General features: G+C 47.2%; 4 protein-coding genes across 4 annotated transcripts; 3 read left to right on the forward strand and 1 right to left on the reverse strand.

Moving 5' to 3' along the window:
* Positions 1 to 96: 96 nt before the first annotated feature.
* On the forward strand, positions 97 to 1,300 carry BJ212DRAFT_1299432 (uncharacterized protein; the record flags this gene model as incomplete). The annotated part of the gene is made up of 5 exons (XM_041332866.1): positions 97 to 428; positions 489 to 635; positions 738 to 932; positions 982 to 1,151; positions 1,210 to 1,300. Coding segments are annotated over 5 exons (935 nt in total), but the record flags the coding sequence as incomplete, so codon positions are not given.
* Positions 1,301 to 6,451: 5,151 nt separating this feature from the next.
* Positions 6,452 to 8,068, reverse strand: BJ212DRAFT_1480533 (uncharacterized protein; the record flags this gene model as incomplete). The annotated part of the gene is made up of 5 exons (XM_041340102.1): positions 6,452 to 6,879; positions 6,933 to 7,012; positions 7,058 to 7,125; positions 7,196 to 7,518; positions 7,687 to 8,068. 5 exons carry the CDS (start codon positions 8,066 to 8,068, stop codon positions 6,452 to 6,454), a joined length of 1,281 nt encoding a protein of 426 aa, XP_041193220.1.
* A 4,334-nt stretch (positions 8,069 to 12,402) lies between these two features.
* On the forward strand, positions 12,403 to 13,784 carry BJ212DRAFT_1271387 (kinase-like protein; the record flags this gene model as incomplete). The annotated part of the gene is made up of 6 exons (XM_041330955.1): positions 12,403 to 12,876; positions 12,934 to 13,033; positions 13,156 to 13,232; positions 13,297 to 13,313; positions 13,373 to 13,598; positions 13,668 to 13,784. The coding sequence occupies 6 exons, from the start codon at positions 12,403 to 12,405 to the stop codon at positions 13,782 to 13,784; spliced, it is 1,011 nt and encodes a 336-aa protein (XP_041193221.1).
* Positions 13,785 to 14,456: 672 nt separating this feature from the next.
* On the forward strand, positions 14,457 to 15,037 carry BJ212DRAFT_166448 (uncharacterized protein). Its single transcript, XM_041342544.1, has one exon. The coding sequence runs from the start codon at positions 14,633 to 14,635 to the stop codon at positions 14,930 to 14,932; it is 300 nt and encodes a 99-aa protein (XP_041193222.1). The 5' UTR covers positions 14,457 to 14,632; the 3' UTR covers positions 14,933 to 15,037.
* Positions 15,038 to 15,629: the final 592 nt, after the last annotated feature.

Consider the following 15,629-nt stretch of genomic DNA (forward strand, 5'->3'; position numbering starts at 1 on the left):
ACAGTTCTCACGTGACGATCATCCAGTGAACATTACTAGATTCCAACCTGGCGCAACAATGATGGTTCTGAGCCTACTGATGAAACTACTACTCAGTGTGGGGATCCGAAGAGCCCTACTCTAGTGACATTGGAGGCACTACAGTCACCTCCGCCACACCTGTGCCCAAGAGTGCTGCTTGTCTCATTCAATATGAGACTGGGAAGGTGAAACTACTTGATCAAAATCAAGAGACTCGCCAAGTAGTCCGGGATGCAATTATGGATGCCAAGGGCCACCTCATTTTCGTCAATGCATATCCCGAACTCATCGATAAAAATCAAGTCGCGCTCCAGTCCTTGCTTACAGTGGCCAAGAAAAGTGGTGCGCATGCCATCAAACAACGTCTTCAAGAAGACACACAGTATGCGACTCAGCTTGGTAACCTGGTATGTCTTGTAATGCTCATTGCAGTTTTCCTTTTTTCTAACTATGTTCAATTACTCAAGGTGGAGCCTCGCATCCCGTTATTACGCCGTGACCTGAAAGAGGTTGCATGCGCCAACATCGATGGCTACTTCCGTCTCGGCCAGAGCGCAGTGAAGGCGAAAAAACTTATGGAGCAACACGCGTATTCATATTCTTTGAAGTTTGATGTAAGTTGTACTATTCTTTGCCACTTGCTAAGTTCTTCACACTCAGAAGCGGGTTCTTTATCGTATTCCTACATATCTAACTAACTTTTATTTCTTCAACAGTCCAATGACAATCCCTCGCCTAGGGGAAACAAACCCTACCAGGGTGAACTTGTTATCTTTCTACTGCATACTGGAATCTTCAATGGCCCGAAGTCCATCGGCGTCAAATTCGCAGAGCGCTTCATCGAAATTGCCGGCAACAAAGCCAAACACCCCGAAATGCCTGTGCCATTGCTGGCACTGGTTGCGACGGCAGTAATGTCCTTCTATTTATCTCTTTGCGCAGTGCTAACTCGTCTTCAAGATCTATGCAGCCCTGTTTTGGAAGACGCTTGGTTCCCCAGGGAAGTTCAACTTCACGGGGAATCAATTCAGCGAAACTTATATGTTTCATGTGAAGTTCCTCGAGGATCTGAAGAAGGACGTGCCTAAGAAGTTTCACTGCATGATGGCGGGCATCTATGAGTCTGTTCAGTAAGTTTCGCTAGTATGCATGGTGCTACTTTGACTTGGGTATTGACACTACTGGCAGGGCCTTGAAACGAAAGGGTGGCGATAATCAGGCTGATGAGCATCGAAAGGCGTTGGTGCTACTGGACCTTGATGGCATGGGTGAGGATTAGCTTCTAGTATGGTGCTGATCTGTGAATAGTGCAGATTTGTTTGATCACTCCTTTCATATACCCTGGTCTCCGTCAGCTTGCTCCCAGATTTGTTGGTCACTCCTTTCATATACCCTGGTCTCTGTCAGTTTGCTCCCAGATTTGTTGATCACTCGTTTTCATATACCCTGGTCTCCGTCAGCTTGCTCCCAGATTTGTTGGTCACTCCTTTCATATACCCTGGTCTCCATCAGTTTGCTCCCAGATTTGTTGATCACTTGTTTTCATATACCCTGGTCTCCGTCAGCTTGTCCCCGTGTTTCTAGTTACTTTGTATATGTCTTTTAATCAAATGCTATTCTTTTTATTGTAACACCGTCTGAAATGCTTGATTTCCGCTTCGTGATTCAACATATTCTTTCTGAATTTCACTCTAATTGCTTGTGATATCAACTAATTATTGACAATTATACATTACTCTCGAGGGGGTAAAAAAGTACTTCTATGCGCCATAACCTTCCTAAGGCTGATAATGTCTGATAATAGTCAGAAATTATCGACATTTATTGTTATTTAACATAATTTGTCGAGGGAGGGTTTTCCTGATGGGTAAAGCCAGCTAAAGGTGATAGGGATATTTTGGGGCTCATTCTTCTGCTTCATTGTCTGCAGGGGGTGTGACATCTCCAAAGGTGTGTTCTAATCTGTGTGTACTTGCTATGAAGCGGAGTAAGGGTTTGATGCACTTTTGGTTGTTTAGCAAGTTCTTGAGGTGGCTGGCTTGGGGTCCTATCTCATTTTGGAGTGCAAGTCGTTGTCTAATGTATTTCGGACAGGCAAGTAGGAAATGGTGGACCATTTCTTCACGTCGATGACATTGCTGGCATGTGGGACTGGGGACCTTCTTTATCCAGTGCATGTGTTTGTTCAAAGGTGCATGGCCTGTGTGTAGTTGGAAGAGCAAAGAGGAATGGCATCATGGGAGTTTTTCGACTAGCATGGAGAAGTGTTTTGATGGGGCGTTCTCGTTGATTTTGTGGAGGCATTCATAGCATGGTGAGTCCTTCATGATGGTTGCCACTTCAGCTCTGATCTCTTCTCAGAATTGCTGCTTCATTGCTGACTTGCTGATTGGTAGGGTGAGTTTGACACTGTTTCTGGTGGTGAGGAGGGTTTTTGGAAGCTCCCTGGGTGTACTACTCTCTCCTCTGGCTGCTCTCTTGGCCTGCTCATCAGCTGCTTCATTTCCAGGTATTCCCTTGTGGCTGGGCATCCACCAAACCATCAGCTTGCGATCATCATGTGCTGGGATAAGTCTGTGTAGGTTGTCATGGAACTTATCCATGAGGTAGTGCCCTGGTTTGGAGATGAATGCATTGGTGGCAAAGATGGCTGCCTGGTTGTCAATGCCCAGGGACATGGTGCCTTTCCCTCCTGCTTCTCTCAATATCTCCACTGCCAATATCATTCCTACCAACTCTCCCTCATAGACCATATGTTCTTGGTCACTTCCTAGGTGGAATCTTCTTTCCTTCGTCATCTCACCATTCCTCATCAATACTGCTGCTCCTCCAACTCCTCTGTCTATGGCAGAGCTGTCTGAATATACTCATAAGTCTTCATCTGCCTCTGTGTCTTGTCTTGCTGCTGTTGTTGTATCTTCAGCCGTTTCTGTGATGACATTGGGGGACCATTTAGGATAATGGCATGTCGGATCTATGGATTTGATGGTGTGTGGGTTGAGATGGAACTCATTGAGGAGGTGGTGTAGTGGCAATGGGTGTCTTTTGCTGTTGTTGAAATTTCTTCTGGTACATGAGTTATACGCTGTGTGGATTCCCTTGTGGAGGGGGTGGGTCTTGTCTAGTGTTACCATGCGTAGGGTAGCTCTATGGTATACTTTGCGCAATAACTGTTGGAAGGGAAGAATATTAGCGTGTGCGTCAAGGACATCAGTAGTGGTAGTTCTCATCCTGCCCGTGATCATTGTTGTTGCCATTCTCTGAACTCTTTCCATTTTTGAGGTGAATCCCCATGCTCCTCAACCTGCATTTTTCTTTCCTCTTCCTTTTGCAATCAGTCCTGAGCACCAGACATTGGCAGCATAGAGCATTTTAGGGATCACTACACCTTCGTATAGTTTCTTCAATAATCTGCTGTGGACCCCCTTTGCTGCTCGTGTCATCCTCTGGCATGCCATTGTGTAGCATGTTCCCTTTGCTAGTGTGTATGTGGTGTGTTCCTTGAAATTGAGTTCATTGTTGATGATTATGCCTAGGAACTTGTGTGATCTGGATGGTTCAATGACATGGTTGCATATGGTGATAGATTGGTGTGGGGTTGGGAGGGTCTTGTTCCTGTGGTTGGGGTCAGCAATTCGTCTTCGCGATATGCAAAGTAAAGCTGTTTTATCTAGTTCAAAATCAGCATTGTGTTCTCTGCTCCAGTCTAAAGCACCCCCTTGTTTTTCCATCATGTTCTTAAGCTTTCTGTTTGCTTCTTCATAACTTGTGCCTTGTGCTGCTAGTGTGATGTCATCTATGAATCCCAGACTTAGTTCTCCTTGTTGCAGGTCAGTGTTAGCTACACATAGTACAGGAGAGCTGTAAAATAAGAATCCTATTACCGATAAAGGGCATCCTTGGTCGACCCCATTTGATACATTGAAGAGGTCGGATCTGTAGTCATCAAAGTGCAGTGTCATTGATCTGTTGCTGAGTTGTTTGCTATACCAATTGATGTATTCTGTTGGGATTCTGGCATGTCTCATATTGTGTAGCATGCGATTGACCACTATGCTAGGAAATGCAGCTTTGATGTCTAGGAATAATATCAAGACATAAGGCTCGGCTGAGGCCCATGCATCTGTTGCAAATTTTGTTGGTAGGTGTAGAGAATCTACTGTTGATTTTCCTGGGCATCCACCAAAGTGTGTTGGTGGGATGAGGTTATGGTACTCTGCTATGTACACTAGATTGTTAGCTACGCAGGAGGAGAGAATTTTACCCATGGTGTCAAGCAAGGTGATTGGTCAGTATGCTTTTGGCAAGCTGTAATCTGGTCTTCCTGGTTTTCGTAGTACTACTGTGGATGATAGTTTCCAGTCTTCAGGGTAGTGTTCAAGTGTGAATGTTGCTTGAAAGATGGGTCCCATGTACGGCACTAGGAGGTCAGTACAGTTCTTGTATACACAGTTACATATTCCATTTGGTCCTGGAGCTTTGTACAGGGAGAGTTTGTCTATGGCACAGGAGATTTGGTTGTTAGTAATTGGTGTGAACTCGCAGATAGGAGGATTGTAGACAAAATTGGGCTCAACATGTTCATTTTTGGGTGGCTGTTGAAAGAATACATCATAGAGAAGTTTGCTTTTTCTTGCATTGTTCTGAGTGGTGTTCATTCCATTGGGGTCCTGTGGGTCTTTCAGTGTCTTAATCCTTGTGTGGACCTGTTCTGAAGGGTCACTGTTTCTTGCATTGTTCTGAGTGGTGTTCATTCCATTGGGGTCCTGTGGGTCTTTCAGCATCTTAATCTTTGTGTGGACCTGTTCTGAAGGGTCACTGGCTGCGTAACAGTGGAAGTCCCAGATGTTGGAGGGCGTAATGGCCTTGAGCCATTCTTCCCAGTGCTCTTTCTTTGCTTTCTTGATGTTTTCCAAGAAGTGGTTGTGGGCGAGATGGAACTCTTCATGGATCAGGTCTTGTCATCAAGCTAGAAGGTTTCTAGCTTTCTTGCCAAGTTTGTGTACTTGCTTTCATTCAGTGTTGAGATCATTTGACCACCATCATTTTGTGTAGGGTGATTGTTTGGATTTCAGTACATGTTCTTCTATGGTTTTGGCAATGGATTGGGTAAGGTGTGTGAAGGCGATTTTGAACTCATCTGTAGATTGGATGTTAGTGGGAGGAGGGTGTGTGTTAAGGTGGGAGGAAAGGGCTTCTCTGAATTTGTCCCATTCAATGTCTCTGAAATTCAGTCATTGAGCGGTTATGATGTTACAAACTAGGATGGTCATAACAACAGCAGCTCGATAAGAGCAACAGCTGAAGTTATAGTCAGGACCTTGCAAATGCAAGGGTCTTTAAGACAAGACAAAGAGAGTGTCTTTGACTTGAATATCGGTTCAGACAACTTAGGATTGGAAGTCCTAAGCAAGAGAATATTCCAGGTAAAACCTAGTAAGATTAAAGTAAAGAACTACTAAGTACATTGTTGACTATATATATGTTTTGTACGTGACTTTAGGGCAAGCGTAAGTCAACAATGAGTCAGAGATAAGAAATGAGTCATCTAGCAATGGCAGTGGCAATCGTGATGTAATACAAGAATAGTAAGGTGAAAAATGAATAGGGGCGTACATGACTGTAACAGATGATGCATTCAGGTTGTAAGTCTAGGATGCTGATAATGGGAAAGTGGTCAGTGATAATGGGGCATAACTGATACTCTATGGAACATTTGGTGAACATTTGCTTGATTTTGGCTGAGCAGAAGATGTTGTCTGGCTGGGTGTGATTCTTGGTGTTTGAGGCTTCAAGGGTTGCTATGCCAGGGGGGAGAACTTGGGTGAGGTCATATTCTGCAAGAAGATTAATTAGTATACCCACGGCATCTAAGTTCGCTGCAGTGAATAGGTGAGAGTTGCTGGTCAGTTCCCACATGGGATGGTGGCAATTGAAATCACCCATCCATATCATGTGGGTGTTATCCACTCTATTTTTGCCTCTAGCATTAGTGTGGGGGAGGTTGTGGGAGGCAGCCTCTTCTAAGATTATGTGTCTTTCCAGGAATTGGAGCATTCTCGAGTGATCACAGGCATTGTAGATATTGTAGATATGTACTTTTCTGAAGTCTCCATGGATCTCGATGGCCATGATATTGGGTGTGTCAAGTGGGATGATGTGCCAGTTGTTCTTGGATAACTTCTTGTTGACAAGCAGGATGGTTTGCAACCGTTCAAGATTTGAGTGGTGGTTGGTGGGGTATATTACGTCCCAGAACTGTCTAAGGTTGGAAGCATTCACAAGGCCTATGGCATTGAGGAATGGTTCTTGGATGCATGTGAGGTCATACTTTTTGGGGTTGAGGTTTCAGAGCATGTGCTCCCAGGTGCTAGAAGATTTTCACAAGTTTTGTTGCCAGATTTTAAAGTCAGAGCAGAGGGGTTGTTCATTACTGTTGTTCTGCATTATGCAAAGTTGGGTAGTGAGGGGCTGCCAATGTTGATGTCTGGAGTTGTGGGGGGGGAAACCACAAGGGTGTGGTGCTGGCGGAGGAGATCTGAGGTGGTGAGTTTGGGTGCACATGTGGATCTGTGTTGTTTTCATTGGCTGGCTGCAAGTTGAGCCAATTGTCCATGAGGTAAGCTTGAGAGTTGAGTCCGATTTGGATCTTATTTGGGTTTGTGCATGGCTGGCGATGTTTTTGCTGTTCTTGTTGCATGTTAAGTTGTTGAGGTTGGGGTTGAGGATGCGGGTGAGGTTGAGGGTGAGGTGTTTTCATGAGGAGACATCCATAGTTGCCATGGGTGTTGGTGTCTGTTACTGGTTGGGTCCACACTGGTTGTCTTGGTGGTTTGATCCATTGCCCAGTGTTATTTTCTGCCGATTCCCATGTGAGAGGGTCTTTGGTGGGGAAGTACATGTAACGGTACTTTGAGTCTTCAGATCAGTTTTTGAGGCTTTCCCACTTGTTGATGAAGGATGGGCAATCTCTACTCCATGAGGTGTGGCCCTGGCAGTCACAATTAGCACATTGGAAATAGTTAGGGTTGTCTACTTTGCATGCTGCTGTGCAGCAATGCACACTGCAAGTTCCGCACATATCATGGTCTTGAGTGCATTCTGCTGTGAAGTGTGATCCATCATAGGATTGACACTTGAGGCATCATGTCAGTTCTGGGAGGAGTCCAAATACTTTCTTTCCTTCTATTGATACTCCAAAACAGAGAATTTGGTTGGTGCTCTCTTCAGTCTTGAGGGTAATGATCATGTGCGCCATCCTTTGATTTGCCTTGCATCTGGCTATCAGTTTGATCCATTTTGCCTTGGTGATGGTGCCTGGCTTGAGTCCACCATTTGTTTCGATGTCTGAGTTGGTGCATATTGAGCTGGGGTCGTAGGATGTAGGGACATTTTCAATTAGGATGTGGTATGATTGGTCCTTGATGGTGGCATTTGATCCGAAGTTAACAGCAAATTTTGCTTGGTGGGATGGGATGCTGAGCCATTTTGCTGATTCTGCTGAGTTGAGTTCATATAGGATTCCGCCATGAGGGAGTCTTCATGCTGATTGGAACGTTAAGCTGTGGTGGATGGTGAGGCCATCTTTTTCTATAAGTTCTAAGGTTAGTTTTGCTTTTGCGATGAGTTCTGCTTCAGTCAATCCTCATAGGGTGTCTATTTCACCATATGAGTGTCTATCCAGGAGTATTTGTCTTGCTTGTGCTTCTCCACAAGCTAGGAGTTTGGTCAGTGGGGGAGGAGCATTAGTTTTGACTGCATTCACATATGTGTGCATCCCTTCAGGTTGCGTAGCTTTTGGCATGTCTTGTGACGCCTTGGTTACATTTAGGACTGCTTTTTCAATGTTTTCTGACGAGTTAGACAAAGTGCCACGCAGCTCTTTCACTGCATTTTCTAGGGCTTCTTTGTGAGTCGCTGTAGCTTCTTCAATTCTTGTAGCTTTCTCCTCTAGTTGCACGATTGGTCCTTGTATCAAGGCTGAGAATTTTTCTATCAGGTTTGCTGTGTCTAAGTTCTTTTCTGCTTCAATGAGTAGTATAGCCATTGATCAGAGTATGTCAATGTGTGTAGCTCCCACTTCCACTGTAATGCTGTATTCCAGCAGGGCATGTGCTATCTGCCTGATAGCATTACAGGCAATGGGGAGGTCTAGTCCATGAGATAGCAGTAGTTTTTTGACAGTGATGCTGTTGTTGATATCAGATCTGGTATCTAGGTCAGTCAAGTGATTTTCTATTTCTTTACTTTTTGATAGCAGGGGTTTGCTCGCAGTAGTCTTCCATCCTCTAGTGGTCAGTGTTACAGTTGCAGTTACAGACTGGTTAGTAGCTTGGAGAGTTTTGGGTGGCATTGGAGCTATGGTTTTGTCTTTATTTTCGTTGTTTTTTTGGTTTTTGTAGTACGTTCGTTATATATGTAGAGACTAGTAATAGAGAAAGGTAGCAGAGAGGAGACGGGGTAGGCGTTGTTGACGCCTTTGACGCCGTTGGGCGCAAAGTTGGTTGATTTTTCCGGGGTCCTTGAGGGGGTGCCACTTGGTAATGGACCAAGAAGCGTTTTTGGAAGTGGGCTAGGAGAAGTCGAAGCAGTACTAGTGCTGGAGCTTGATTTGCCGTGCACGACGCTGGAGCGCCGAGCGTCGAGGAGAGAATCCCTCGCAGGGTCTGCCAAGAGGTTTCTGAGGAACGAACCCACACAAGTCTGTTGATCCTTCACTCACGTCTGCTCAGCGAATGAGAATTGACATCCGATCAATATTAATGCAGGGACATCAAGAATCTGACATGAGAAATCTAAGTTGCGTCATTGAAATGATGCCTCGAGTCTGTGAAATTTCAGAGTCAGTTCAGGTAACCAGGCTGGGCTGGTCAAAGCTGTGGAACTGCAGTGTGTAGATTTGACATACCGGCCAGTCGCAATGATTGAGATAAGTTCGAAGAGTTGTCCGTTGGCCAGGGGGGTAGAGCGTGTGAGGACTAGAAACGTTGAAGATCATTTAAGAACGGAAGATTTAATATGGCAAAGTGAAAAAATGGTTGAGTTTTGGCCACGGTCTAGCGCCCTAGCCTGGGTCACGTACCTTGTGCCACCACTCAAAGGTCTTAACGTACTACTACCAACTACTATTACTCTTCTTCTTGTCGTCGTCGTCTTCATCGTCGTCGTCGTCAACGTTGAGCTCGTCGATGTATTAGGATGTCGAGCAGGAATAATTCTCGATTCTCTACCCTCAAAGTATTCAAGTTTAACAAGGAGAGACCGCCACCACCGCCTCCTCCCAAGGATAATCAATACTTTCAACAAGGGTTACAGGTACAAGGAGGTCCTTATGGTTCAAGTAAATCGCTTTACAACCCAAGCGTAACCTCTTTCTCTCCTCCTGCCGACCTACCACCATCACTACCAACAACGCCTGACTATAACCGGGCTTCACCTGAGTCCACTCCTTCAGTTCGTTCTTTTGGCCCTGCAATGTCTATAGAGAGCGAAAAATCAAAACGAAACATATTCAAGTTTTCGTCGATAGGAAAGCGTAATAAGTCAACCAGAAATCTTATAGAAGCAGAAGATCCAGAGCCTCCTCAAGAGGATGAAGGGATATCTAATCCATGGAATTTCCAGGCGAGTCTGCTTGTAATTCATTGTCATTCTTTGCTAAATGAACGATCAGCATCATATACATGTTGACGAGGGGTGAGTGTCCTCTGGTTGTGCTCTACGACCCTAACATCTCTTCCAGATTCGTGGGACTTCCTCCTTCATGGTCTAATGCCCTTTCTCAAGCTGGTTTCACCGACGACGAAATCGCAGCAATTCACGCCCGCCGCATAGCTGTTCGTGGAAACCCAAATGCAACCCGTCCCGATTCGCCACTCTCCATTCTACAGCACCCAGCACCTCGAAGTTCATCCCTTACAGCCCACTCATCAAACGCAACACTCATTGCAAATGCCTACATCAACGCCCCATCCCCATCCTCCTTCAACTTCCCCCCATCTCGCCAATCATCATACGCTGCCACATCCTCTACCCACTCGCGCTCTGCTGCCGAAGGAGACGCAGGTAGACACCCAGTACGTATTCGTCAATGGCACAGGACACGAGAGCATGATTGACCCATACCCCCTCGACACCCAATCCGTGTCCACCCACCACAGCAGCTCCAATCACACAAATGCACCTCAAATTGCTCGTGTTCAATCTGAGACTCCTCACCGGTCTAACTCAGGGCACGTCCCGAGCCCCCTGGTGCATTCTCGCAGCTTGCCTCTGAGTCATCATCCCCTCGATGTACATAGCATACACAGTGCCTCCCCACGCACGCCTCCGAGGAGAGTGTTCCATGTTGCCAATGCGGACGAGTCGCCGCCTCCTGCTTACCACTCTTCAGTCCATACGTCTGTTTTTCGGGACAAAGCTGCATTCCCATCGGAAGGGAGTGGAAGTGAGATGGAAAAGGAGTCTGGACAGCTAAGGGAGACAGAACGGGAAATGGACTCAATCCTGGATATCTCAGCAACAATAAACACTACCTCTTCATCGCTCTACACAGATCTTTCACTTCCAGACGTCGATCCTGCGCTGCTGAATAGGCACATGAGCCCGACGCCCCCGCTGGTCATTGATAAGAGGCTGACGAAATTGGGTGCATTGCCTCCCAGGCTTAGCTTTCACTTGAGCTCGGATTTGGGGTTGGAGGATTGGGGGGCCGGGTTACTTAATGGGTTGGAAGACGGGAGTGGAAGTGGGGGAGGGAGCGGGAGTAGACTTGAAGACCGACTAGGACTCTCAAAACCTGGGAAATTTGTCGAGTCGAAGCGGAACAGCCTCTTGGTAGATAGAGGGGAAGGCAGCAGTAGCTCGCTCCTTCCTGGATTCTCACTCCCTTCCTCCTCATCCTCCTCTTCTTCTTCCTCACGACCGTCACCATCGCTATCACTGTCACCATCAACATCAACATCACGCTCACCATCAACTTCATCTCGTCCATCAACACCCTCATCTTTGAAATCTCACTCTTCTAGTACTTCTGCAGCTGCATCGACGCCGTCTACCTCACCTTCTCCTTCTGCCCCTTCACATTCTCCTTCCGAATCGACACAGAGCGTGCTTTCGCCATTAACTTCAAGTTTGCTCTCGCCGCCAAGTTCAAGCATGCTCACTCCTACACAACCAACTTCAAGTATACTCTCTCCAACCCCGACACAGACTCTCCCGACTCTCCCGGATGTGTCGTTTGGAGCGGATATAACGCTTGGAGCTCCGCTACGTGTTATGGTGCCACAGTCACCTGCACCTGGGAAGAGCGTACCGTCTATGCTAACGACTAGGAATACACCGTCGCCTACAACGACTAGAACGCCGCCTACACCAACGCGGAATGCACCGCGAAGAGAACTTCCGCCTGTGCCTTCTGAAGAGGTTGAGGTAGAACACAGTGTTGGTCCTGTGTTGCTGGATATTTCATTGGGACCTAACGTCTCTTCGCTTGGTACTGGCTTGGACCTCTCTTCACTTGGAGTTGGGTCGGATGTTTCTGGTGGACCGAAGACTCCAAGCTCGAGTACCCCTAGTACAAAACACACAGACCACATGAAACCCTCGTCGCTTCCGGCTTGTAGACCGGGAATCGAGGTTGCTGTGTCGTCGCCATCGCCTGCCAGCGCCATGTTGTCATCGAAGATTTCGGGTGGGTGTTCTTCGCGAGGAGAGGGTGTTGGTGCTTCGATGGCAGGTGATCCTGGTTCTCCTACAACGGGCGCTTCAACAACAAGCAACCGCAGTCCACCTTCAACCACAAGTGGCCGTAGTTCCCCTACGACCCTCCTCCCCTTACGACCCGCAGGCGACCGCGACTCCGGCATATCGACGATGACAGTTACACCCGTTACGATCGTGAGCGTGAGTGGAGCCGTGGCTATCACGTTGGCAACAGCTAGTGTCGTTGGCTCTGATTCAATGTCACTGAGTGTTGTTGAGCCTACAGATGATGCAGGGAGCGAGACAGAAGACGGCGCGTCCGCTGTGTTGGACTCAGATGACACATCCATGGTTCTAGGTTCAGATAGCGCATCCATTGCGTTAGACTCGGATCCTGCATGGCCAGAACCCCCTCTCACCCCCGACCTCGACACAACCCCACGTCAATCCACACGTTTCCGCACAACTTCCCTTCGCGTGCAGGGTTCCCCTCACAGTTCGCATTTTAGCAGCGATACGGGCTCCACCACCGAAAGCGCACCCCTTGTCACGCCCAAGTTGCACGTACCGCCTTCGCCGCTCCGGGATAAGAGTTTCGCGCCTGAAGCTGCGCTTCTCACATCAACAACTGATACGTTTGGAGTTGGAGGGCGGGACAGTGATAGCGACGAAGAGTTCATGCTTTCTCTCCCAAAAGCACATTCCCAATCCCAATCGCAGCGCATACCAGGATGGATTGCAGACGCCGTCTCCCCTCTCTCGGAATTCATGATTAACGTCGATCCCCAAGAATACTTTGCAGACCTCCAAGAAATTGCAGAAGGCGAGAGCGGCTCCGTATACGCCGCACGCCTCGTCTGTCCCCCTAACACGCTCTCTCTACCCCCCGGAACGACGCACGTAGCCATAAAAGCCATCACAATCCACCCAGCTGTATCTCCGAAGCTTCAAGACCTGAGCCACGAGATGGAGTTGATGCGCGGGGTGCATCACGAGCATGTATTGCGCATGGACGCGTTTTATGTGAATTTGGTGGATGATTCGGTGTGGATACGGATGGAGCTGATGGAGAGGAGCTTGGCGGATGTTGTGGGGCTTGTTGGGGAGGGGTTGTCGTTGCAGGAGAGGATGATTGCGCGGTTTGCTAGTGATGTGAGTCTTTTGTTTCGTTGTGCGTAGATGGATGCTGACCGATGAATGAATGAACAGGTCCTACTTGCGCTCGAATACCTCCAAAAACACCATATAGCCCACCGAGACGTCCGTTCTGACAACCTGCTTTTAAACGCGAGCGGAATCGTAAAAGTTGGTAAGTGGCTCCTTTATATGCTCGGTTGTTTACTCCGATCATCACTTGTTTTTGTTGCCATCTTTTTTTTTAATTGGAGATGATATGTTGTGCTGATTCCATTATGATTGTTTGATACATAGCTGACTTCTCGAATGCTGTGCGTGTGACGAGGAATTCTCCGATGTGTTTTGGGGCTGTGGGCGTCATTTACTGGCAGGTGCGTTTTATGATGTTCTTCGTCCTCTGTGTGTGTTTATGGTGTTCGCGTTTATGTTTTGTAGGCTCCAGAGATGCGAGTGTGAGTGTATTCATTCCTTTCTCTCTCATCAGGAATCTTATTTCATATTGTTATCACAGTGGAGCATACAATGCGCTCAAAGTCGACGTCTGGTCTCTAGGCGCAACGGTTTGGGAACTAGCACAAACAGAACCGCCCTTTGCAGATGTTCAAGACCCGCGACAAATCGGTATTCAGTGGCCGCCTCTACGTCAACCGGAGCTTTACTCGCGCGGGTTTCATGAGTTTTTGAAGTTATGCTCGAGGCCGTATGGGTCGAGGCCGAATCCTAATGAGTTGGTGAACGTGTGTTTATTCTCTTCTGTGATTTTGATTCGACTCTCATGGTACCGTAATTTTGGATTTGATTTGTAGACGCCTTTCATCCGCAACGCATGCGGCCGAGCGGTGAACGTCCAACTTTTATCACAGTGTAGAGCTATTGAAGAGCATATGTTGCAAAGGGAGAGTGAGAGTGGTGGGGAGTCGTGACGAGTAGACGGATGGATGGACGGATGGACGATTTGTTTTTGTTTTTGCCGGCGCAGTGTCATTCCTTTCATAACTATCTATCATATCGTTATCTATACCCAAGGTCATTACTTATTTCATCAGATCTGATGGGGTTTTTACATATCATGATGCCATGGCTTTGTTTGTGATTCGAGTGATGTTACTACATGGGTGATTTGGTAGTTGATTGGACGAGTGGAAGACTGGTGATGAGTCTAGGCCGAGGCCAATTGGCAACTGGGTTTGATTGCAATGAGTCACTCATCGTAATCAAATCCAATTAACAATTGGCCCCTTGCTCTCAGTGGATTCTTTGGCCCGGGTCCGAGCAGTGATGCACTTAGTTCAAGACAATAGATCTATGCCACGACCAGTGATTGATCCTCAAATGATAGTTGCTGTGCATTCCAAGAGGTGCTGATGCACTCGTCTGCTAGGTCTTGATCTGAAATCACAAGTGATATGATTTGTAACAACCGATGAACCAGAAGCCATAGCGACCAAGACAACGGAGAGGCGGACGAGGAAACAAGGGAGTAAGACAAAGGAAACTTGAACGTTCGAACTATGTAGCTTGTCGGATTCTGAGTCATGCTGGCCGTGTGAAGCCGTTGTGATTTTGCTCACACGGGTACAGGAACTTGTTTTTGGACTAGCTCTACCGTGACATACTAGTTGAGCTAGATCCTAGTACCGTCCTCCGTGTTTCTGTCTTCCGCCGCCGCCACTGGTCCTGTCTTCAGAGTCCAGACAGTTTGACATGCTTCCTCGTTTGTCACATCCTGTGGCCTGACAGCAACCCCACCCGTTCTCTGGATTTCTCTAGTATGCCCCTGCCACTTAATCAAATGACAGCATCCCCGAGCCAGGAACGAGGGCCTAGGCATGGCTGCAGCTGCAGGGTTTCGAACGCGATTCTGAGTGGCGCATCAAACCAAGTTTTTCTATATGCTAGTGCATTTGACTCCCTCATCTTTTACCTCGTCGTAGTAGCTGTCATCAGTCCCACTCCGAGTCCCTATCAGTCATCCCTACCTACTTCCTTTATACTTGCGGTTCTGGTTTCAGGCCTCTGCACTGTCCGTCTTGTCACGTCTTGCATTCTCGTTAGGTTCCAGAACGGATGACAGACACGGCGACACCAGTCTTGAGTGTGTCTGCTGTCAGCCACGTCTTCCCGTGCCTTGGATGTCATCTCGATCCCTTAGCTTCTACTAGTTGAAGCCAGCCCTGTCTGCCTACTTGTCACCTATTAAGTTTCATCAACAGCGCCCATCTATGTCTGGGAGATTTGTCTGATGGGGCCCCTTGTACCCAAATTCATCGTCGTGTTCGCTCTAGAAAAAGGTTCCCGCGAAGGAGTTAAATGCCCTCCGATAGGCGCCCAGGAGCCCTGAAAAAGCCGTGATCAACACCGTAATTTGATTTCCAAGAGCTGTGATCCTTCCGTGCAAAGAGAACGATGAAATTTTAACTCCCTGTTGTTTGACATCACGTACTGGCACCATAATATCTTGGCGTTCCAACTGACAACAAAAACATCTCTGGTTCTGGAAGTTGCGCCATGCAGCAACTACACATCTCAGTGATGGCATTCACCGACTCTGTACTCTGAGTCTCATGTAAACAACGTCAACAGTCTTACGGTAGTTTCTTCTAGGCACGACCTGTCAAAGCTCTCTACCCCGAGTCAATCGGCAATTTAACTTCTCTCCTCGATTCTTATCAAAAAAACAAATTCCCTCCAATCAAAAGGTTGGTACAATTTGACCGTAATTGACCTACTTACGAGATCCGTGATGCGTCTACAGCATTCTAAGTGCA

The sequence above is a fragment of the Suillus subaureus genome (assembly GCF_016647635.1).
Source record: "Suillus subaureus strain MN1 chromosome Unknown BJ212scaffold_15, whole genome shotgun sequence".
Lineage (NCBI taxonomy): Eukaryota > Fungi > Basidiomycota > Agaricomycetes > Boletales > Suillaceae > Suillus > Suillus subaureus.